This window comes from Ursus americanus, chromosome 26 (assembly GCF_024610735.1).
Source record: "Ursus americanus isolate L20-20 chromosome 26, mUrsAme1.1.p, whole genome shotgun sequence".
NCBI classification, from domain to species: Eukaryota; Metazoa; Chordata; class Mammalia; order Carnivora; family Ursidae; genus Ursus; species Ursus americanus.
This window is the reverse complement of record NC_142152.1, coordinates 35,016,738-35,040,685: the sequence shown is the minus strand read 5'-3', so window position 1 is coordinate 35,040,685 and position 23,948 is coordinate 35,016,738. Positions and strand designations below refer to the sequence as shown.

At 54.9% G+C, this 23,948-nt stretch overlaps 1 protein-coding gene across 2 annotated transcripts in view; it reads left to right on the top strand.

Annotated features, from left to right (window-relative positions):
* Positions 1-23,948, top strand: part of ITPK1 (inositol-tetrakisphosphate 1-kinase) — a 169,408-nt gene that overhangs the window by 32,623 nt on the left and 112,837 nt on the right. For both annotated transcript variants that reach the window (XM_045807579.2, XM_045807576.2), the window contains exon 3: positions 6,950-6,974. In XM_045807579.2, coding sequence (XP_045663535.1) covers positions 6,950-6,974 — 25 coding nt within the window. The remainder of the gene's footprint in view (positions 1-6,949; positions 6,975-23,948) is intronic.

Sequence of the window (23,948 nt, the reverse complement as noted above, 5' to 3'; positions counted from 1 at the left end):
AGGCCGCAGGGAGTGTGTCCGTCCCCCTGCATCCATGGGTGAGGAAGGAGGGCCAGCTGTGTCTTCAGGGAACCCGCGAGTCCTCAGGAGGCCCGCCCAGGGCCTGCCCTCTGCAGGGCGGGGAGGGGCAGGAGGCAGGAGGTGGGGAGGTTGCCTGCAGGCCTCGTGGGTGCTAAAGGGCCTCATTATTCGGGGCTCCCGAAATCTGGCAGTTACCAGACCGCGCTACAAATGGCCTGGACAAGCGCGTGCCTGGCTTTCCACTTGCATAATTACACACTTCCCGCCGCTAAGTGGTTTTCAGCTCTGGGTGCAGGTGCAGCCGCTTTCTCCTCCCCTGTTGGTGGGAGGGAGCCCGCGTTTCCGGGTTGATTCCCTCTGCTGTGAAATCGCTCCAAGGAAGCCCCGCCTCCCTCTGCAGCTGGGTTATCCTGTAGGCCCCCTTTCTCGGGCGGCTTGCCCCCTGTGGCCAGCCCTCAGCTGTGTCTGGGCAGCAGGCAAGTGACCGTGGCCTTGCAGATGGCAAGAAAGCAGTTCTTGATGAACCCAAGAGCCCCCTTTTTGGGAACAAGCTTAATTATTTGATTGCCGCTCCGCTCTGAGTGGCTGCCGTTCTCCCAGCTGCCACCAGAGTTTTCTCTCCTTGATGGTCAGAGGGGACCTTTGTGTCTCAGCGTCACCCTCTCTCCCTTGCTGATTCCCCATTTACGGACTTTACTTGTCTGCTGGCCTCAGGTCTGACACCTGCCCTGGAAGGTCCTGTTGGGCCAGAAGGGTCATACCCACTCAACAGATGTGGAAGCTGAGACCTGGGCCCGGGCCTGCTGCTGGTTTCCACAGGGCCCTGCTCTGCGGTGAGGTAGGCCTTTCTCTTGGTGGGAGTCGTTCTCCCAAAGTGTCCCGTGTTGGCCCTCCTGATGCCACGCACACGGGCCTCCTTGTGGCATGGGCTTGTGGACGCATCTCCCTTGGGGTGCTCTGCCTCCCTGGCTTCGGGGACCTTCTGCTCCTCCTGCTTTTCCCCTTCATTGGACTCCTTGTTGTCTCCCTTCCTGCCACGTCAGGTCATCTTCAGGAAGTGGTAGCTGCTGTCACTTACTGAGCACCTGCTGTTGTCAGCGCGACAGTGGTCAGTGACAGAAGCTCAGTGCAAATGGCTTCAGCAAGTACCTGCAACCGCAGGTCCGGAGGGGACAGGCTCCAGGCCGGCTGCATCGAGGGCTTGAGCCCCAGCAAGAGAGTGCTGGCTTTTCCTCCTGCTGTGGCCGCCTCCTTGTTAAGTCTGGCCACAGAGAGGCCATGGAGCGCTGACGCTCCTGGCCGTGATATTTGTGCTGTGGACAGTTCCCCAGGACCTCTGGCCCCTTGCCCGTCCTGCATTCGAGTGAGGTGCCAGGGCATGTGTCACCCCTGGAGAGGGTGCAGGCCCTCAATTGTTTTGCCTGCCCATCAGCGTCATGTGGGGTCAAGGGCAGGACAGAGCAAAGCAACAGAAGCCCTCATTCCCAGTGTGGGCCCCAACAGCCCTGTGGGGTGGGTTCCAGAATCATCCTCACTTGACAGATGGGGAAACCGAGGCACGAGGTATGGTTGGGTCTGGTTCCAGGGTCTCCTCTTAGGGATGCACGGGCTTCTTCCACTTTTGCCTGTCTCCCTGATTGCATTTTCCTAGCCCGGAACTGTCTGCTTGGCTCAGTGCTGGGTTTCCCTTCCCCTCCTGGTACAACTGCGGTCGAGAAGAGGGAAGAGTTAACTATCCTCGCGCAGTGTGCACTCTGTCCTCTGCTGCTGCTGGCTGGGGCCTCGGCTTGCTGCGCCCACACTAGGAGCGTCTCCGTTGTTCTGGTTCTCCTGTGTCCTTTGCTTCTGTCCCCAAGACCTAGAAGGTTGCCCCTGGATGAACCCTCCCACCCCTGTCTGGTCCTGCTTCTCCTCAAGCACAAGCTACTCCTTGTTCCCATACTTGGCTGTCCTGAGCAATACCGGGGGGCTTGACAAAGCCCCGAATCCCTCCCAGGCTCTGCCCCCAGGCCCCCTGAATCAGAGTCTGCAGGACCAGGCCTTGAGTTGGTGTTTTTGAAACGCTCCAGTGGTGATTCTTAGTCGCCCACCCTGGTATTTGGGATCTGCCGGCCCCCAGGGTAAAGGCCGGGCTGTGCGGTGACATTCCGGGCCTCTACGATTGCCCACCTCTCTTGGCCCCTTCTCATTGCCGCTGCCCACCCCTCTCCATGGATCTTATGCTCCCACACCCGCAGGCACCTTTTGGGAAGGGGGCACTCCTCATGTTGTTCCTTTTTAACCTCTCCTCCCGAGTGTCTGTCTGTAGTTTCCCTTCGTTGAAATGGGCGATGCCACCTCCTCCCTGAAGCCTTCTCTGATTGCTCTCCTCCTGCCCTGAAAGGGTAGTTTGCTTTGTAAATGAGAATTTGAAATTCCTCAAGGCTGTGGTCTCCTTGGACTTCTGGTGTAGAGGGGTCCTTTTACAAAATAGATCTTCCCTTCACAGAGATCCAGCTTTTGGAAACATAGGTTTATAATTATGAGCCGTGGGAGTAGTTCTCGGTCCAAAACTTATTAATCAATATTTATCGAGAAAGCAACAGTTTCAGAGCCTGTACAAGTTTTCTCCAGGTGTAGGGTTTATATAAACTTCTTTAATTATTTAACTTTAACTTTGATTGTTACTTTTTCTATCATTTGGGGCGTAGTATCTATGCTTATTGTAGAAAACGAGAAAATACAAGGAAATGTAAAGGAAAAAAGCCACCCATGTCTTTCCTGCTGCGGCCGCAGCTGACAGGCGGTGCACGCCCTCCCGGTCAGTTTGCCAGATACTTGAATAGTTCAGTGTGCTTGGAATTGGGACTGCATGCTCCCTGTAGGGCAGTCTCATGGTCCCAGAATGGGCATCGTTTCAGCTCCAATTTGAGCAGAACTTGGAAGCTTTTCTAGATAACTCCTGAAATCCTCTGCTTTGTGTTATTTAAAAAAATAAAAATTGTATATATATATATATTTTTTAAGATTTTATTTATTTATTTGACAGAGCGAGTGAATGAGCACCTGTGTGCACAAGCAGGGGGAGCAGCAGGCGGAGGCAGAGGGAGAAGCAGGCTCCCTGCTGAGTAAGGAGCCCCAAGCGGGGCTCGATCCCAGGACTCCGGGATCATGACCTGAGCCGAAGGCAGACGCTTGATTGACTGAGCCACCCAGGTGCCCCTACTTCACGTTATTGATCGAGTGATTAATTTATGCTTTTATCAGGCATTTACCTTATGCCAAGCACCGGGAATGGTGACAGCTGGAGTTTTACCTATTATTTAAAAGATAATTCAAAAAACACACTCCTAGTGTTTGAGAACATGTTGTTGGGTGCATGGGGCACAATGCTCCAGCAAGAGAATGAGCAGTGAAACAGAAGTCTTTTCACCCCACCCTCCAGCTGCTTTTGCCCTTGACCAGAGGCCACCCTACCACCTTTATCCTTCATTCTTTCTTGTGGTACTTTCAGATTCATTCTGGATGTGTGCAAGCCGGCATTCTTGTGTCGGTAGATGCTCTTCTTAACCCCAGCCGTTGTAGGCAACACACAGATCTTTACACCTTGCGTTTGCACGTAGTGGTGTTGTCTTGGCGGTAAAGCCTCTGGGTACGTGGAGGGTTTCCTTGTTCTTTTTACTTATTGCCTAGTATTTCTCTGACTGAGTGTGGTTTGTTAAGGGTCCCTCTTGGGGTCTTTAAGTTGCTGCCGGTCTTTCCCTGTCAGTTAACAGCCTGAAACACTGTGCATGTGAGGACGTCTGTGGGGTGGGATGGTGGCGCTGGGCTTTTCAGGAGGAACAGTTAATCGCTGGACAGTGAGTTCTCTGGCTTACCTTCTCCTCCCTCCTCCCCCTGGGTGTCACGAACCAGTTTCCGGACTTTCGGAATTTCAGGAGCCTGCTGCTTGGGAAGTGAGGGTGGTTGGTCTGTTGGTCCCGCAGGAGTGTCAGAGGAAGAAATGAGCCCCAGCAGGTTTGCGTTCTCCTTTGCTGAGTGGGCTGCAGTGGTGCGTGGGGTCCCTCCACAGAGGGGCGTGGGGCTTCCTGCCTGCCCCTCTCCTCGTCTCTCCCCTTACACCGAAGCCCTGCTGCACGGAGACCAGGCTGGTCGTCCTCCATGCCTCCCCTGCCAGCTCCGCTGTGCCTGCTGGTTACCACCCGGCTGCAGAGCTGGCGCCCACACTTCTGGGGTTGCCTGGCCTCTGCTTGCTCATTCGAGGAATGGGTCATCCCTGCCCCTCCCTGCTGGGGCTGCGGAAGGCGTTGGCAGGCAGAGAGCACCCAGCGCTCCTTAGCTGCCCTGGACGTGAGGGTGTCTCTCGTGCGGCCTGATGTAGGCTCAAAGGGGAGCCCCCCTCTTTTCTGCCAGAGTCGAAATAGATCGTGTTCTTGGAGCTCCGAGCTACAGAGGAACTGGTCTGGCTCCTGGAAGCTCAGTCCCACTTAAGATTTTCAGCCTGCCTGTTCTCACAATGACTTGTTGTTGTTTTTTTATGTTACGGGGCTCCCGTGTTTTCAGAGTTAGAGTCCGGTTTGTGTTTTAGGACTGGGGGAGGGAGGGCTGACTGGGGCGGTGTCAGATGCGGGCGGATTGGAAGTGACCGCAGTGGGCCTCGGAAGGAGATGCGAGCCACACGCTGGGATAATCGTGATGCCATGAGGATTAACTCAAAGGGGAAACCCAGGGCCTGGCGACAGCCCAGTGGAGGCCCTTTCCGCCTGGTGTGGGTCATGTCCACACACGCCCGCTGTCCCCTTCGGTGCCATCTGTCCTTCTCGTGGTGTGGCCCCAAGTCTTGTCCTTTGGGACTCCCCGAGGGGCTGTTCCCTCAGCTGTTGAAGATTTCTGTCCTGGGGGCGCCTGGGTGGCACAGCGGTTAAGCGTCTGCCTTCGGCTCAGGGTGTGATCCCGGCGTTCTGGGATCGAGCCCCACATCAGGCTCCTCCGCTATGAGCCTGCTTCTTCCTCTCCCACTCCCCCTGCTCGTGTTCCCTCTCTCGCTGGCTATCTCTGTCTCTGTCGAATAAATACATAAAAAATCTTAAAAAAAAAAAAAAAGATTTCTGTCCTGGAGCAGGGCCAGGGGCAAAGTGAGGAGTCCCTCTGAACCCAGCCTGGCTAGTCCCAGTCACGAGTCAAGTGGCCATGGCCCGGGCACTGTCACTGTGCTCAGGTGGAGCAGGACAATGTGGGGGTGAGGCTGAGGCTCTGAGGTGTCCCTGCTGTGGGTGCTGGTGCCCAGTCTCTCCCCTCATGACGTCATGGAAGCCAGCGGGTATTGGCCATCATTTGTTCTGGAACTGTGCAGAAGCTGTGTGATGATGGGGACCCCAGTGTGGTTTTCGTTGGGTTCCTCGGGGCCCGGGGCTGCGTTGGGGTGTTGGGGGTTGAGGGGAAGGCTGGCTCAGCATATCCCGCAGTGCGAACTGGTCTCTCGGTCTTGCTGTCTCATGTAGCGGTTTCCTTTCGAGGTTCCGCTGGGTGCCGGCTCTCAGGCGGTGTTGGGAAACACTCGGATGAGCTAACCAACAAGCGTAGGATTGGTAGGCGTCACATTGCCTCCGCTGTGTTGTGTGAGGGGATGGTGACGGTGCCTAGGGGGCTTTGTGCCCACCTCCTCCCCGAGACCGTGAGCCCCTCCGGGGCCTGAGTGATGGCTCTTGCCTTTGGCGTGTCCCAGGGCTGGGCCAGGTGGGCACTGGAACCTGAGCTGAACGTTTATGTGTTTACATTTAGGGAGTGTCTGTATGCCAGGTGGGCACCGTAAGTAGGCACACGGTACACACAGCCATCGAACCTGCCATAGTCCCTGCTCTAATTTCCAGCTTTGCCTGGTACAGCCTCCTCTGAGCACCTGTGGAGGGCCTGGCCTTTCTTCCCAGGAAAATGCACCTGGGCATGGCCATGGGCGTGCCACTGGCATTCCACACAGACCCCTGTGCCTTCCCCAGCATCCTGCCCCAGGAAACGAAGGGCCGGGATGGTGGTGGCCCCAGGTTCTCAGGAGTATTCTGGCTCTGAGTAGGTGGGTGGGGCGAGGGTGTCGTGGGTCAGGGGGAAGAGTTCCTGGGAGAGCTTCTGTCTGTACCACATCCGAAAGGCTGGGATGGAACGTGTGGACCAAGGCTTGGAGAAGTGGCTTGGGGTGTGGGGGGGGTAAAGGTGGGTGAGTTGCAGGGGGCCTTTGTGTGTTCCTCGGAGACTCTGGCCCTGTCTGTAGGGGCGGGGTGCGTTAGGGCATGTGTGTGGGAGAACAGTGGCCATGGGATGGTGGGTGAGGGCTGGAGGAGGCAGGGTCCAGGCCGGCAGCAGTATGGGTGAGGCCCGTGATGGCTGACCCGGGCTCAGAGGGTGCGTTGGGTGTCAGTGGGGCTAGAGATGGCCAGCATTGCGCGGACTGAGCGGAGCAGGGCTGAAGGGTTTTGGGGCGTCCTGCAGCATGGGAGAGCGGATGGACTGAGGCAGACCTGGAAGGCCAGGCCAAGGTGTTAGACCAGATATCGGAGGAAATGGGGAGCTATGGGAAGTGATTGAATCAAGGAAGGAAGGTCAGGCCGTTGGTGGTAAATCTGGTGGAGGGGAGCATCCTGGGGTGATCCAGGCTGGCCCTGAGATTGGAGAGGGAGACAGCTGGCTGTGAGGAAAACCAGCAAACTTGGGGTCTTTGTAGAACGACAGCCAAGTCCGTCTGGGAAACGACTCTCTGCCAGGAGGTGGCTTTGAGGACTGACTAGGAGTTCACAAACCTTCCCTTTGCTAATGGGGCTGTTCTGGGGACTGTGTTTGAGAGGTGCAGCCACGGGCTCTCCCCACCCTCCTGCCTTCAGCTGGCTGTCGGGAATGTTCTGGAAGGATGCTTCCTGATTGCTTGAGTAACCTTTGTTTTCTTTGTTTCTCTCCACAGGAAGCGAGGGATAGAAGTGGTGCAGGTGAGTACAGACCGCACCCTCCCCATTTTTCATGTGGGTGGGCCTTTCGGGGCTCCCCTTTCCTCCTCTCCCGCAAGAGTCTGGGTGCCTGAGCACCTTCCCTTGCTTCTCATGTTTAACCTCTCCCTGTGTGGAGTCTCGGTGATTTCTGCCCTGGCAGGACGTGGGTTGTGGTTGGTGGTCTCTGGGGTTTGTGGAGTTGCAATGGCTTTATCCGTGGAAGGAGCTGGCAGGGGGAGAGGTGGCTCTGGGTGGGGGTGGGGGTAGGCAGGGTGCGGGAGCATGGCCACCCAACCAGGTGTCTGGGGTCCTCTTACCCCCACGGTTTGTCTGTATCTGCCCTGTGTCTCTGCCGAGGGAACACGAGCCCCCTGAGCCCCTGCCTTGGCTACTCGGCCCTCTACGGGTGAGCCCTCTCCTTTCTCGGACCATTCTTGTAAGTGGTATCATCTCCAAGATGACTCTTGCTCCCCTGTCCTTCTCTCCCCACACCCCTAGGTCAGGCGCATCCCCTCCCTGCTCTCGGTCGGTCACATCTGATCTTCCCTACGAGCCCCTGGCTCCTAGAGAGTGAGTGGACTGAGTCGGGGCGGGGGGGGGGTGCTCCTGACCCCTGTGCTGCCTCACCCTGGGACACACTTGGGTCAGGTGCTCATTGTCTGGTGAAGGAAGGATGAATGGAAAGAGAAGACCTCCCAGGGCCTGGGGTGTGCTCTGTCTCCCCAAAATAGATGTACATACTCTGATAGCAGCCATGGGAGTGTTGGTGGGGTGGGACTGGTTTTCTCTGTCTGGAAGCCTTTGGTGGAGGGCAGCCGAATTAATTCTTCCTCTGGTCTCCCTCCTTGTAGCTGGTTGAACTTGTCACCTGGAGGCTGAGGTTGGTTTTGGGGGAGGGGGTAGTTTCTAGAAGTCCCTTATTGGCCGTTGATTTTTCATCCAGGCTCATTTTGGCTCCGCAGCGTTGCGTGATCCACACGGAGTCTTTCTGTGGACCTTAATTTCTTATACATTCAAAGAGGGAAGTCGGAATTCAGGATTGGCTAAGACGTACATGTGCTTTCGGGGCCATATCTGATTGATTGGTAGTGGCTGCTGGGAGGATTCTTAATCTTCCCTGAGGTTAGCTACAGTGCTTGTCAGGGTTCGTGCAGAAATTTCTGTGGGGAGCAGTTTTTTTTAGAGGAAGTGAGTTCATGTGCTCACCAGCAAGCATGTTACTTAAAAAGGGAAGAAACGTGCCCTTCCCCCAATACCTGATTCCCATTCTAGAAGACCCCAGACTAACACCGTGAGATGCTCCTACCCCTGTCACAGGAGGGAGGGAAGGGGAGGAAAGGGGAGGGGAGGGGAGTGGAGAGGAGGGGAGAGGGCCTCGGAGTTTCAGGATGTGAGGACAACCTGGGGGCAGCGTGTTTGCTTTACATGGCTTCCTGGGAAGATTTAGACTAAAACCTTTAATCCACTTAGTCCGGGGTGGAACGGGAGACTCGGAGCCATTGTTCTAGAATTTACCAGGCAGAAGAAGAGTTGCAAACTCTTCCTTGAGGTATCTGCTGTTCACTTTGGTGATGACTTCGGGGAGGAAGTGGTGGCTGGGGACCAGAGAGAAGCCAAACTGGATGCTTTCCACACCAGTATCTAAAAATAAAAGCCACCGCGATGCTCTCTCAGCACCTCCTCCGGGCGTCCCCCGGTGTTTGGAGAACTTGGAATTTCAAGATGCAGAGAAGGACTCTTTGCAAAATTTGGAAGCCAAGACACTTGGCTGGTGTTTCAGAATCCGCCAGGCCTCTGTGGGCCGGATGCCTGGGCTGGTGGGCTGCTGGATGCCGGGGCTGGGTGCTTGTCACACACAAGGTGTCAGTGACTGAAGGGGAGGAGAGTGAGCGTTCCACCAGCCAGCGCCCGGCACTTCTTGTGTCCCGTGCCCCAGTGGCATTGTCCCTTGTTGTGCAGCCACCCAGGGACAGGAGTAGTGTTTTCATGCCCATTGTAGAGATGAGGAAACAGAGGCTCAAGATGTCCCTTGGGGAACTCGGCCGGTAAGTGGTAGCCTCAGGGTTTGATTGTGGGTTGGTGTGTCTCCAGAGCCCATGGTTTTTCTGCTAACCGGGGCTTCTTGGCACGTTAGTTTTGCTACGTGTTCCATTTACTAAATGTTTCCAGGGCTGTTATCACCTGGGCTTTGGCTACTATTTTTTTTTTTTAAGATTTATTTATTTATTTCAGAGAGACCGAGAGACAGAGAGAGAGCTCACACTCTCGAGTGTGAGTGGGGGGGGGCAGAGTCTTCAAGCAGACCCCCCGCTGAGCGCAGAGTCCAACTCGGGGCTCGATCTCAGAACCCTGAGATCATGACCTGAGCCTCAACTAACCGACCGAGCCACCCAGGCACCCCTGGTCTGGCTACTATTTAAAAAAGGAACCAAGACTATAAAGTGCTGATAGGGTCCCACGGGGTACTCATGTCAGGGGAGTGAGTTCTCTTGCTGCTGGTGAATGGCGGTAGTAACAACGTGAGTGTTAACGTCTACTGGGGACGGTGGTGTGCCGGGCACCGACGCCATTCACATGCAGGAAGCATCCGTGGGAAACCTCTCCACGGGAGGGTGGGAGCACATTGCAGAAAGCAAACCTTGCAGCTCCTCAGCTCCGTCCCGTGCCCGTCCCCGCAGCACACGTGCTTGGGAAGGAGTTTGTCAGCTGTCCTTCCTGGCATCCTTTCTGCAGCGGCCCTCCCCTCTTCCCATCTCTGCAGAGCCAGTACGTGCAGCAGTGATGGTCAGGATCACCTGGGCTCACCTTTTTGGCTGTGTGACCTCGGGCCAGTTGCCTAACCACCTGGAGCCTCAGTTTCCCCAGCTGTAAAGTGGGGATAATAGTTGCGCCTATCGCCTGGGATCATGTGAGGCTTAATTGAGTTAATTTGGGTAAGACAGTTGATGCCAATGCCTGGCACACAGAAAGCTTGTTCTTTCCATTGTCCAAGGCAGATGTGACCCATGGGACCCAGGGGCATGAAACCTGCCGAGGCCTTGCAGCTGGCTGGTCACTGTGGTCCGTGGGCACGTAAGGCTTCTCTTGCAGCAGCACTGCGAGAGGACCTGATGCGTTGTCAGCTGATAGAACATGAAAAATGATTTTTGATAACAATTACTGTAATTCTTGGCATGTCATTTTAAAGGAATTCGGAGAATTTGCTCTGTAAATATCTTTCCATCTTTTTATTTGTTCGAAGAAGTGGTCTCAGCACTTGGATCTATAAACACTGAAAAATACAACTGACAGCGAGCTCTCCCTTCATCTGTGGATACTTGAAATACTTCTGAAAAATTCCCGCTCGTCTCTCTCCGGAGATGTATTTCTAATGAGATTTGATGTTTTGTGTTTATTCCGTGTGCAGTTTGTAATGTTTCTGTTATACGGATCAATTATGTACTAACAGTAATTGTAATAATAGTTTAGTCCAGAGGAAAATTTCTGACAGAGCTGGATGGTCACACGAAATTAAAAAAATTAAAGCATTTATATACTTATATATGTATATATATGTTTTTTCTGCATAGCTTAATAGTCTAATCAGTGAAAGGCCTTTAAACATGAAATACACCGAGGAATGTGGGTTGGAAATTGGAATTTGAGGAGGCAAAAGGAACTTTTTAAGTTTCCAAGTGTTTCGGAAGAACCAGATTCTGTACTTTTAGGATGGATGATGGTGGGTCTCAAATCGCAATGGTATTTAGATTCCATTGGATCCATTTAAAAGAGAAACAGTAACAGTTTTATTTTGAAATGTTAATATTTATAGTATGTTGGAAATTACATCCTCTACAAGTATTTAAACTTACCGTGAGAAATTTTAAATGTCATCTTGCAAATGTACAAATAGATACATAGCTTTAAACATTTATTCTGGGGGCTTTGGTGTGAAGGCCGTTGCTTTTGAACATAACCCCACTGACTTCTCAGAACTGGGCTCTGAGGCAGGTACCGTCTTGGAGGGGGCAGTGGCCTGGCTCCCAGTCCGTCCAGAGGCCGCACTTCGGCTGTGCATCCACTGAGACCCAGAAGGGCCTTGGCGGTGGGCCTGTCTGCAGGCCGACTGGCCTCCCCTAACCTCGGTCTGTGAGGCCAGGTGACGCTCTGATAAGGAGGACCTGCTGTTCTCTCTCTGTTCGTGCAGTGTGAGAAGCCCCAAGTCCAGGAGGGCCAGGAGGAGTGGAAGTCTTGCCTCGTGTTTAATGTTGGGGCTCAGGCAGGAAGACAAGGGGAGAGTGGAGCACACTCCTTTGTCCGGATGGGCTGCCTGTGGTGACTGATGGTCGCCTGTAGCCGTTTGCCTCAGTTTCTTCCTTGGCGTTCCTGTATGGAGGATGCTGGACACGCAGACCCCCGACTCACCATTTCAGGCCTTGCTTAGCCATTGAGAGGAGGGGCCCCTGGTGGCCAGCAGGTGTGGGTTGGGTAGACCGGGCTCTCTCTGCAGCGGCACTCAGCAGATCTTTCCTGGAGGCCTGCTGTGTACCAGGCCTTAGGTGTGGGGGACTCACACGGGCCAAAGCCAGGGGCCTTCCGCTGTCGGCAGTCTGGAAGAGATTGTTCAGTCAGGAAGGCTCACCTGAGGAGGCAGGGTGACCCTGGCTGGTGGCTATAAGCCTCGTCCACCTGGCAGAGCCAGGCCGAGAGGCAGGTTAAAGCCCACGGTCCCGGCCAGGGCCTTGCCTGCTCCCCAGGCCCCTGTGCTCCTGCTCCTGCAACACAGAGATGCTAGAAACGACCAAGTGCTGACCACGGCACAGCCATCACTGTCCCTCCACCCGGGGAGCTTTTGTTGGGAGCAGACATGTCTTGGCCACTTGGGTCACCTGTGGCCTGGGGGGCATGGGGCATGGGCCTGGGGCTCTGCTGAGGGCCGAGCAGGAAGCTCACATCAGTCCTGCAGGATGGTGTCCCCTGGGGAGCATTTTCCGCTCTGACCTGACCTGGGGGAAGGACTGGAGGGCGGAGCCTGGGAGTTTCTCTGTCCCTGGACCCTACCACCCCTTGCTAGGGCAGCCCTGAATTTGTTGGAGGAAGATCAGGAAAGAACAGCACACCCTGTCATCCTGCCACCTCCAGCCTCCGCGTCCTCGGGAAACAGTGTTTTGCATCCTTCCCCGGCCTCACACGTTCTGGGGCTTTCTACCAGGTGTTTGCAGAGCGCAGGGGGAGAAGGAGAGGGCTGTTTGTAGGAAGAGGGGCTGCGGTTGTACATTAAAATGCAAAGGGGCAAGCTGGAAGTGTGGGAAGTACAGCTACCCGGCAGAGATCAACTGTCCTCCTTCCAAATTCCTTGAGAATTCAGACATGACGAAAGCCCGTCTCTGGAGCAGCTGCTGTTTCTCAGGCGGGCGAGGACGGAAATAAGGTTCCCCAGCTTGCAGAAGAGTGAGGGCAGGCAGCAGGCCTTTGGCCCGGGTTTCTCCAGGATGTTTCTCGTTGGGGATGTTGGAGTGCCTTGTGTGTGCGTTTGCTCTGCTTCTGGGCAAGCCGTTTGGGAAAAGAGGTTGGGTGGAGACCATCAAGCAGAAAGGGGAAGACTGAGAAAGAGATGGAAGGATGGCAAGAGCTGGGGGATGCGTGCTGGGCATCTGGGTGGGGGCGGCCATGGGGACTGTCCCCGAGCTCATGGGCGAGCCCCAGGGTGCTCTGGGGCTTGTCTGTTCTGTGCTGGGGGCCTGTGAGGACACAGGAGGGGACACTTAAGAGGGGCGGTTGGGCAAAGGGTGAGGAAGGCCTTGTAGGGAGGTTGATGCTTCTTGATACAGGATACACCAGGCCCGCGTGCGGGTGGGGAGTGAGGGACTTCAAAGTCATTGCAGGCAGGGAGCCCATGTGGGCAAAACCTGGGCAAGGGGGTCTGTTGACTGTGAGTGGTTTGGAAGCACTGGGGCCTTGGCCCTGAAGGAGTCGGCAAGTGCCCAGGTTGGAGAGGGCAGCAGGGCCAGACCTAAAGAGAGCCCATGAGCTGTTCACGTGGCATTGGTTTGGAGGGCATTGAAGGGCTTCTGTGTGGGAGGGGTGTGTGCCCCAGTTAGAGGCCATGGTGAAAGATCCCGCAGGAGGGCACGTGGGGGACGATTAGCTGAGTCTTCTGGAAGGAGCCTGGGGCCATGGCTTGGGGTGGTGGTGGCGATGACGGCGTCTGGCTGGAATTAATGCAGTTGTGGAATGCAGGGGAGACAGATGGTAAGGTGTGGGTGGAGGTGACGGGGAGGGGGAGGGAGGGGTCACTTCCCAGCTTTCTCACTTATTTTGGCCATGCTGTAGGGTGTGGGGGTGCAGGAAGAGGAGCAGCCAGGGAGGGAGGGCTGGTTCACGCAGGTGCGTTGAATCTAGGCAAGGTGAGTTCCGTAGTGAGCGGGCTTCCTCACTTAGAGCCCCAGGGAGAACCCATTGGCTGAGTTGTGTGCCTCTTTCCAAGGCTTACAGGTGCTCAGTTCTCTGTTGGGCTTTAAAAAATGCATTTGTTACTTGGGTAATGTTTTTAGTGATTCCGAAATTGTTTCAAAAGGTACATAGTTGGAGGCGTCCAATGATTAATCCCCAGCTGGGTTCCCTCTGCCACCAACCCTGTCTCAGTGCCCTCCCTGGATTTTATTTCCAGGCGATTGGGGCCCAGGAGGGGTGGACCCCTGTGAACAGTCTGCCGTTCATCGGCTCCCTCTGCCGGGCGCTTTGGAGCCGAGTGTCAGGGGCTGCAGGAATGTGGGTTGCTTTGGTGTTTATTGGGGGCCTGACCTCCGTGCAGCTCAGGAGCCCGTGGCAACTGTCCAGCCACCTCCCCGTGGGTGGGGGCTTCTGAAAGTTCCAGAGTGTGGCTCTGACCCCGACCTCTGACAGCAGACCCCAGCACCTCCAGGCAGGTGGCCGTGGGATTGGGAAATTGACTGTACAGAACATTTCCATGGTCATTGGGTCCATTATTGGGATACAGGCTGTTCTTGGCTGTGCTTGACCCCCACCCCGTGCAGCCCGGAGATGACCTGGGTTTGAGTTCCTATTAGTCTGTTTTCGGACTGTGTGTGATCCCACTTGCGTCGTCTTTAAAATGAGAGGACGCTTACCCCACAGGACTGAAGACACCTGATAGAAGCTTAAGGAGTACGGGTTTACTGTCCCTCATCCTTTGTTGCGAACAGCATGGTTTGTGGGGGGAGGTGGGGTACAGCTATACGTGAGACAGTGCTGTTTAGAAAGATACGTTGTCTGGTGTGAAGACTGTGGGCTGGGGGTTCCTGGGTGGTGCAGTTGGTTAAGGATTCGACTCTTGGTTTCGGTTCAGGTCATGATCTCAGGGTCCTGGCCACGTGGAGTTGGCCTGGGATTCTCCCTCTCCCTCTGCCCACTCATGCTTGCCCTCTCTCAAATAAATAAATCTTAAAAAAAAAAAAAAAAGAGTGTGGTCTGTTTGCTCCACCCCACCCCATCCAAAGTAACACTTTTGGGTTTCTAACTATTGTGGATTTTAGCAGATGTCCTTTTTTAATGTATTTTTTTAAGTTAATTTATTAGTTTTTTTAAAAGTAGGCTCCATGCCCAGTGTGGAGCCCAACATGGGACTTAAACTGGCAACCTTGAGATCGAGAGCTGAGCTGGGATCAAGAGTCGGCCATTCTGCCGACTGAGCCACCCAGGCGCCCCTCATTGCTTTTTTAAAGATAGATTTTGCTTTTTACTATTTGAAATGAAGTGTTTGCATTTCTTTTTTTTTTCCAGAACATTTTAAAATTATTTTCATTCTCAATCATTTACTTAGGGTATATGTGTAACAGTGTTGGACTAATTTATGTATTTTTTACAGTGATGTCACCATGGGGTGGGGGGAGCCCTCTGTAAATCAGGGTCTGCTCTCCTCACATGTTTTTAGGAGCCGTTCAGGAGCGATGGCATCTGGGTGGCCAACGTGGGAAAATGGCCATGAGGTGCTGAGTGCTGCCCGTGTCTATGCTGAATGGTTTCCGTTCTGTCAGGTTTATTTTTACTTTTGAGTTTTTTAGGCTCGCTGTTGCAAATAGAAACTGTCTCTGGCGTCAGGGCAGTCCTGTGTGGTTTCAGAGGCCCGTGAGTCTCCGTTCTGGGGTGTCTCTACCCAGCCTTCTACTCGCTGAGTCAACTGGAGCTTGTCCTTAAAACAGAAAGCACCCCTGGGGCGCCTGGGTGGCTCAGTTGTTAAGTGTCTGCCTTCGGCTCAGGGCGTGATCCCGGCGTTCTGGGATCGAGTCCCGCATCGGGCTCCTCCGCTGTGAGCCTGCTTCTTCCTCTCCCACTCCCCCTGCTGTGTTCCCTCTCTCGCTGGCTGTCTCTCTCTGTCACATAAAGAAATAAAATCTTAAAAAAAAAAAAAAGAAAAAACAGAAAGAAAGCACCCCTGCTAGGGAAGCTGGGCACCTGTGTGTCCTGGTGGGACCCAGGCCTCTCTGCACCACGGCACGCCAGGCCAGGCTCCTGCGCCCTGCTCCCTTCCGTGTACTTCATGTAAAAGCGAAGATGGGAGGGAGAGTGGGGGGGAATAGGAAGGGATGGAAAGGGCAACCGGAAGAGCCAGAAGCAAAGATTCTGCCTTGAAAGTCGCTGCCTGTTTTGAGGTTGCTCAGAGGTGAAGTCGTCCGGGGTGTTGCTACTCAAAGTGTGGTCCGCCGGCTGTGGGCATGGCCACGTTGCCATGGGCGTGGTCCGGAGCGGGTCAGAGTGCCCGGCCCCGAGCTGCTGAAGCCCGGCCCCCAGTGCAGCTGGGTGCACCGTGCCAGCGCAGTTGGGGGGACACCTCCGGGGGGGCTGTGACCGGGCGAGACAGGGGATTGACGGGCGGGCCCTGGGTGCACAGCCAGCACTGAGAGGAGCAGGCTGTGCCTTCATCTCTTTCTCACAGACCACCAGGCGGCTTGAGTCGTTGGCTGACAAGCTGGCGTTGCCCTTTCCGCTGTTGTGTTTTTATTTGTGCTGTTAGACATGACACCTTTCCTGCTCTCCCAGCAGACCCCCTCCATGCCCAGCTGGAGCTGTGAGTTGAGGTCTCCTTCTGGACCAGCACTTCTTGCCTCTGGCGCGTGCAGGGCCTGGCCCCGGTGTGTGCTCCGTGTACTGGATGATCGAATTAAGGACTGAGCTGTCCGCACAGGACAGGGCAGGCCCTGAGCGCCTTTGTTTGTTAAACAAAACCACAGATAAACAAGTTCTTCATTATTCTTTCCTCATCAAGTAATACGTGCTCGTTTTTGAAATCTGAAAGACGGGCTTAAGAATGAAAGCCCAGGGGCGCCTGGCTGGCACAGTCGGCTAAGCATCCGACTCTTGGTTTCAGCTCATCGCGTCCTGCGTCGGGCTCCACACGCAGCACAGTCTGCTTGAGACACTCTCTCTCTCCTTCTGCCCCTCCCCCGCTCGTGCTCTCTCTCTCTCTCTCTCTCAAATAAATAAGCACAGAGATGCTCCTCGAAACGGCTATTTTTTAGTCTTTTCGTATACCTTTACCTAAAATATGCTATTTGTTACTTCCTGTGTGAATCTGGGGTGTTTCTGTGTCTGTAGGTTGTGTGACCTGTTTCATCACCTTGGAGCGGACCATCCCGGGGGCGGTACCACTTTCCCGTCATCAGGCCATCCCCAGCGTCTGTAGCCATTTTCCATCCCAGAGCCTCGGGTTCTCGTGGTTTCTGGTTTACTGCTCCGAACAGTGTTGCCGTGGGTGTCCCTTCACGTCCCGGGTTCTGTCTCGGGTGGCCTTCTAGAAGTGACGTCACTGAGTCTAGGGCATCAAGATCTTACGATGTGCAGGGCCCTGTGGCTCGGAGACTGTTCGCAGCCCTGCGCTGCCCCCACGGCAAGGACTCATGGTGGTTTACTGCATTGTAAATGCCTTGCCTGGCTCCGTGCTAGAAGTGGGGGTTGGGGTCACCCAAGGATGGACTTGCCACACTGCCTCGAGATTACAGTGACTGCGCCCTGCACTGTACTGGTCTCTGGCCTCCGGGAGGTGAGGGAGGACAGTGCTGGGGCGGGTCCTGGAGGCCCCTGGGCCTGGCGGGAGGGGGAGGCCTTGCGAGAACGGGTTGGGCATCTCCTGAGGAGGGGTCGCTACCACGGGGCAGGGCAGGGGATCAAAGCAGACATGAGCACAGGCTGCTGTGGTTTGGGAACTTCTGGAAGCACTTTCCCGTGGTAACTCATTTAAGCCCCACAGCCATGAGGGACTGTCTGCACTATTATTAGTGCAGTTGAATGGATAAACTTTTGTTATCCCTACTTTACAGATGAGGAAACTGAGTCCGAGAGCGCTCACCCCAGTCCCTCAGCTAGCACAGGCAGAGAAACCCCAGCAGGCTGGCACCACAGTCCACGTGTGGCCCCCCCCCCCCATGCCCCGCTCCTGGTTCTGCATCATTCTGAGACCAGCGCAGCGCTTCCTTACAACTCCGTTCTTGCGGTGTCTTGAGCTCTCTCCCGGGCCTGCCCGTCTGTCTGCTGTTCAGCTGCCAGAGTGCTCTTCTCAGACACGCCCCATCTTGTCCCAGCTCGGCTGCAGCCCTAGGGGGATAGGGTGAAGACCTGTTCCTTGGAGGGGCCCCTGAAGCCCTTGGTAGTTGCCTCCCACTCTGGGAACCCAGCCTGTGCCACTTCCTCAAGTGCACCCCAAAGTACCCCATGCAGATGCCCCGCGTCCATGTGGCGAGGCCTGGTGCCCCAAACACCCTCTCCCGGCAGCCCACCATGCCCCTCCTCCTGGTGCATCTGGCTGACACTTACTGATCTGTCTGAGCAAGCTCATGGCCACTAGCTCTCCAAAGCCTTGGATGCCCCAGGCTCAGAGAGTCCCTCCCTCATGTGGGCTCCCGTGAGCCCACCGCCCACAGAGGCTCCCATGTCATGATGCAATCACGGACTGTGGGGGCTTTCCCCCTTCTCTGGACCATAGACCACACCTCGTTCTTCTGGAAGCTGTGCCAGCCTAGAGTTCTGGCTTATAGAGATGCACCTTATCCAGAACTCTCTGGAAATCAGTGGAAAATAATGAAATATTACAGAAATATATGAATTGGCTAAGTTTCCCATCATCTTCTCTAGAAGTAATCACTATGAACTTCTCCATTGGTTTTGTATGCCTATACTAACATTCCTTTTTTTTTTTTTCCCTTTTTGTTCTCCAATACCTACTTAAAAACCTTTTAATGAACTTAGTTAATGTGGTGGTTCTGACTTACGGTGCCTTTGAACCAAGGAAATACAGTAAGAATGTACTGGTATATTGTGGAAGTTTCTTAATTGTGCTTGATGGTGCATAAAGGAGAGGCCGGCTGAGAGATCTTGGCATTTCTTTTTCAGCAACACAGAGATATATCATGTAGTACCATTCTTTTTTTTGAGTTTATTTATTTATTTATTTAAGTAATAGCCAAACCCAGCATGGGGCTTGAACTCAACGACCCCGAGATCAAGAGTTGCACTGTCTTCCAGCTGAGCCGGCCAGGCGCCCCTCATGGAGCACCATTTTGAAAGGTCAGAAAGTATAGGTGAGCTTGATAGTTTTCCTCGTTCCTATGAAGTGCTGACTTATGAGATAATATGCCATTTTAACTACTCTCAGAGAAGAATGAGCTGCTGTTGTTAATTTTATGGTCTAGGAGGTTCCTCCCTTCCAGCGTTCTGTGTGCTTTGCACTCTCTCTTTCCCCAAGGGGAAGAAGGAGTAAACCAAGGCGAGGAGCAGAGGGGCTGTAATACTGACTGGTGAGCCTGTGGCTGTGGGCGTGCCAGGTAGTTCTGAGGTTCCTGGGGGCCGGTGCGTGCAGGGAAATGGGATTCACTGCCATGGAGGAAAACAACTCTGAAGTCCTCAGGAGGGGGTGTAAGGGCCATGGAGAGGATTGAACCTTCCTTCCTGTTGAAGAACCTTGTCAGTGCCACAAATAGGAACTCATCGTCTCGATGTGGGTGAAAACAGAGAACGTAAGACAAGCAGGAGGGTGGTGGCCTGAGCACCATCTCCATGGGTCTCATGCAAGGATATTGTATGGGGGGGGATCTCTGCCGGCCAACTCCCATTCTCCCAACACCCCTCCACCTGTAGCTTCCTTGTGGAGCCTTCACGATTGGCATCCAGCTGCCAGTAGCAGATTGGAAATAACAGTGGCCTAAATAAAATCTTTACTTCTCTCTGTGCCAAAGAAGCTGGATGCAGGCTAATGTAGGGCTGGTGTGGGGGCTCCATAAAAATTGTAAAGAACCCTTTTTTCTCTGTCTGTGCAACACTGGCTTCTGGGCTCAAGCTCACCTCCTTGCTGAAAGTGGCTGCTGGAGCTCCAGCCATTATGATTATATCCCAGGTCATAGGAAGGCAGTATGGGAGTAGGGCACCCCCACCTTGCACCTGAGTCTGTTCTCATTAGGTGACCTCCTTAGAAGTCCCATGTTATACTGCTGCCTGTGCTGGCCTTGGTCTAATGCCTGGCAGCCAGCAGGCTGGGAAGTGCTGTCTGCTGGGCATGCTGTCCACTCTTATGAACTTGGGGTTCTGTTACTAAAGAGGAGAATGGGCGTTGGGCTGCAGCCAACGGTGTCCAGCACACTCGGGGGCGGCACTTACCCCCGTGAGCATGTTACCTCATTTACAAACTGGCGGTAATAGTGGGGCCAGCCTCGGGGTGTGACAGGGACATGGTGCCGCTGAAGAGCAGCGCAGGGCCTGGCACACAGCACGTTCTCAGAAGGAGCTGCCCCTGACTATTCACTGGTTTGTTCTTGTTGACCACGCCGTCCTTAGGGGCCTGTGAAAGTCAGTATGTCCAAACCGAGCTGCGTCGTTGAGGGATCAGATGGGTAGACGAGCCAAAACGAAAGAATCTTTGTTCGGTTTGTTATCCCAAGGAAAGCAGCTGGAAATGTTACCGCGTAAGTCAGGTCCACCTGGTTTGCTTAGAGAGGGGCTGACAGGGACGGTGTTCCTGCTGTGGGGCAGCGGCGTCCCAGCGCACAGAGTCCCCTCCTGGCTCTGGTGGCCCGAGGCCCTCTCCTCTGTGCGGGGGCGGGTGCCGCCGGGTTGGTGGTGCCGTCCGGAATCAGAGCAGAGTCTGCCCTGCCCGGGGTGCATTCGAGGGCACAGGCTCATTTACTTCCTCTTCCTGCATCTCCGAGTCCAGCCATGATGGGGTGAAGGCATCACCTCTGAGAGTGCTGACCCCCCACCCTGGCCACATGAGGCCCCTGCCCCCCATACTGGGGGTGCTAGCTCGGCCTTGGCTGGGGAGAGGTCCCGGGAGTACTGTGCACAGCTGAGATGTCATGGGTTTCCCCACATTTTGTGAATCTGGGGATGTAACTTGGCTCTTTCTCTCTCCCCCCCTTCAACCTCCCGCCCCCATCTCGAGAACTCCCAGGGGCATCACCGCAGCCCCATCTCCCCTTCTCTTCCCCCGCCCCCCAGGTCTCTGATGTCCTGTACAAGTGACAGGCGGGGTAGCCCTTTCAGGGACCTGGTTGCTCTGGGCCCCTTGCTCCCCGTCTACACAGGCCTGTTTTGTAACAGGACTGCCAGTATTTCTCTTTCAGAACTTTCTGTGATGGCCTTAGAGCACACCCTATAAGGAGATCCCGGCTTGCGCTGTGTCCCAGGACTTGGCGGTGCAGCAGGGCACACTCATCACTTTGCAAAAGCCACTTGGAGGTGCTCAGCAGTCCAGTGTGTGTGTGTGTGTGTGTGTGTGTGTGTGGTGGGGGGGTGATCAGGTGTCCTGGGGGAACATGTGGGGATCCCAGGCATCTGGGCAGTCATCCCCTAGTAAGGTGGCTTCAGAGTTCTGAGATGCCCACATAATCATTTCAGAATGCCTTGGTGTCTTTGGGCTGGGCTTCTACCATCCAGCCCAGCCGGCAGCAGTGACCCCTGTTTGTGCCCTGCTTGCTGGGTGCCGTTGTTAGCGCGCCCACTTGATGGGGGAGAGCGCTGAGGTTCACACATGCAGTGTCTTTGCCTCGAAGCACCTCGAAAGGGAGCAGCAGAGCTGCAGCAGGACCCCAGGGGTGGGCCATGGCAAAGCCAGTGCCCAGGAGGCTCCCTGCCGGGACCGAGAGTCTGCCGATGATTCCAGCTCTGCCCCTTTGTGGCTGTGCAGCTCTGGGGAAGTGGCAGAACTTCCCTGAGGCTCATCTAGCAGGTGGTGACAAGACTACAAATGAGATGGGGCGACGTTAGGGGAGAAGGCCCTCCTTAGGGGGTGCACAGGTAGCTTGAGAATAGCAGAGGGGGCTTCGGGTGGTGTGCAGGGTTGTGGGGTATTAAGGACCGCTCAGCAGCTCACCACTTTTCTTGTTCCTGAGAATGATCCAGCGGTCTTAGACAGGGGCACGGGCTTCCTAACAGGGCAGAAGTCTGGCCCCAACCCTTTGTCTCTCCCATCTTCGGTGGGTGAGGGCCTGTGGATCCCTGGGCAGGAGGAGTGTGGGTTTCCTGGCATGGAGGGAGCCCCTGGCTCACTGGCTTCTCCCCGCCTGGACGATATTTTTGCTGCAAGCCCTGCCAAGTGGAAATAAGTTATTTACAGTGTTTTGACAGGATCGTCAAAAGCCTGGATGGGAAAGGATGCCTTTGGGACTGAGCTAATGGCCTAGGAGTGTGGCCTAGGGGGAGGGGAGCCTGGCATGGGGGGGGGGAGGGGAGCCTGGCATGGGGGGAGGGGAGCCTCACAAGCCGGGGTGGGGGACACACATAATGGAACTTAATAACAGAAGGCCCGGTCTTCCTCTAGCCAGGGCCTGATGAGGTTGCGTGCTGATTGGCTATTCCAGGCTGACCGGTTTTGGGGTCGCACTTTCATGAGACCCGGGTGTCCCCAAGCCAGCCCTGGGCCTTAGCCTCCTTATTTTGCTCTCCGAGGCTTCGGTGCTGTCATTTATGTGAGGGGGACGAGGGCCTCTGCCCAGCCAGCGTATCCTGGGGAGAAGGGGACACAGTCCCAGGGTGTGATGAGGGCAGACCTTGGCCTTGACCATGAGCCATTCTGTCCGAGGCCCAGCCCAGGGAATTCCGGCTGGGCCATTATTTGGAGCTCCGTGGAGGGGCTGCCTGCCCGAGCTGCACCTCTGTCCCCCTCTGGCCCGTGGGATTCTCTGGCCCTCCAGAAGGGGTTTGAAGATGTCCTTCAAGAGGGTGCAGAAGGGCCTCCGGGGCAACTGGTGGTCCGGAGATAACCATCAACCACCCTTCGTGAACGTCCTTTGAGTTTTTTCTCTGCGTGTAGAAGCGGAAGATGTATTTATGTATTTTAAACAAAATCGTTGTCCTTTTGTGATCTGCTCCCCACAAACACACTCACCGTATTGTTAGTGTTTCCCCTTTTGTAAAATGTTCTACTTAGGCTTGTTTTCTTCGTGGCCGCATAATATTCTCCCTGGAACCAGAGTTAGTGAATTCCCTCGGTGGATGTTGTGGGGGTGCAGGCTTATCACTGTTACAGCGTTGTCATGAGCATCTGGTTCCGATATCATCGGGGCAAGTCTGTGATTATTTCTTGGGCTATATACGTAATCAATCATGTTTATCGTTCTCGCAGTTTTTAAAAGTAATGTGTACTTCTGGGGGGGGGAACCCAACCATTATAGAGAACTGTGGAAAGGCACCATTGCTTTGGAGTTTGTCCTTCTGGATTTTTGAATGTACCCAATTACTTAGGCAGCATCTGTTTCTCTCCCGTGTACCCTCTCTCTCTTCCTTCCTCCCTCCCTTCCTTCCTTCCTTCCTTCCTTCCTTCCTTCCTTCCTCCCTCCCTCCCTCCCTCCCTCCCTTTTTTCCCTCCCCCCATTCCTTCCCTGAGCTGAAACCAAGAGACGGCCACTTAACCCCCTGCACCACCCAGGCATCCCTCCCCTCCTTTCTTTCTCATTCATGTCCCAGACCCCCCTCTCTGGTGTTGTGTCTGGGGGCTGAGGCCCGTCTGCAGCCCTGCCCCTGGGCATCCTGACCCAGAGAAGGGGAGCGAGTATGTGCTGGTGGGGAGGTGGCTGGCCCCTGGGTGGTCTGCGGTCAGGCTTCTTGCCAGCAGGGCTGGGCTGCAGGCTGCATCCCTCTCTGGGACCCCTCCCGCTCGCTCGCAGGTGCTTTCCTCTTCTTTGCGCATATATACAGCTTGCTAGCCCAGGAGAAATTCTGGCTGTAGCAGATAGCTGAGAGCAGGGCAGCTGCCCCCCACCCTGAACTCCACCTCCCTCAGAGGCAGCAAGCATCGCAGTGGTCAAGGGACCAGTCTTTGTCACACAGTTATTGATGGCCATGGGCTAGTTATGTAGCTCTCGGCCTTAGCCTCCTCGCCTGGAAGGGGGTTGTCCATCACCTGCCCCTGAGGTTGAGAAGACTAATTGAGATGGAGTGTCAAAGCACTTACTCCAAAGCTTGGCACAAAATCCATGTCTAGTGATCCATGACTAGCTGCCAGCTTATATTCAGGGAACTGAGGACTGGAAGGGGAGCTTTTGAAAAGAGTATCAAACACCGCTTGCATGCCCGCTTCCGTTGGGATGGGGGAGTGGGATTGCAGCCCTCTAGTGCTTCCCTGATGGAATGGGCCCAGCCCAGGCTTTGGAGGAGAATTTCCAGTGTGGATATATAGGTCACTGTCCCAGTGAATTCTGACCACATGACGTCGAGCTGATTCCTCGTTGTTGCCAAGCCTGGGTTCCCCTGTCTTTCTTGGATGATTTCACTTTATCTGGCAAGTTCTCAGACTCACTCTGCAAGGAGGGATCTCTTTATTACTCAGATGGGGAAACTGAGGCTCAGCTGTGTCAGTTGCTTACGGATGCATCTGAGGTCACAGAGCCGGCAAGTGGTAACTGCTATGGCCTTTGAACCCAGGTGGGCCTGATCCCCATGGCCGGGGCTCGCTGTCTTCCCATCACCCTCCCCACCCCTGCTGTCATGCTAACCCAGCTTCCCTGGTTTCCC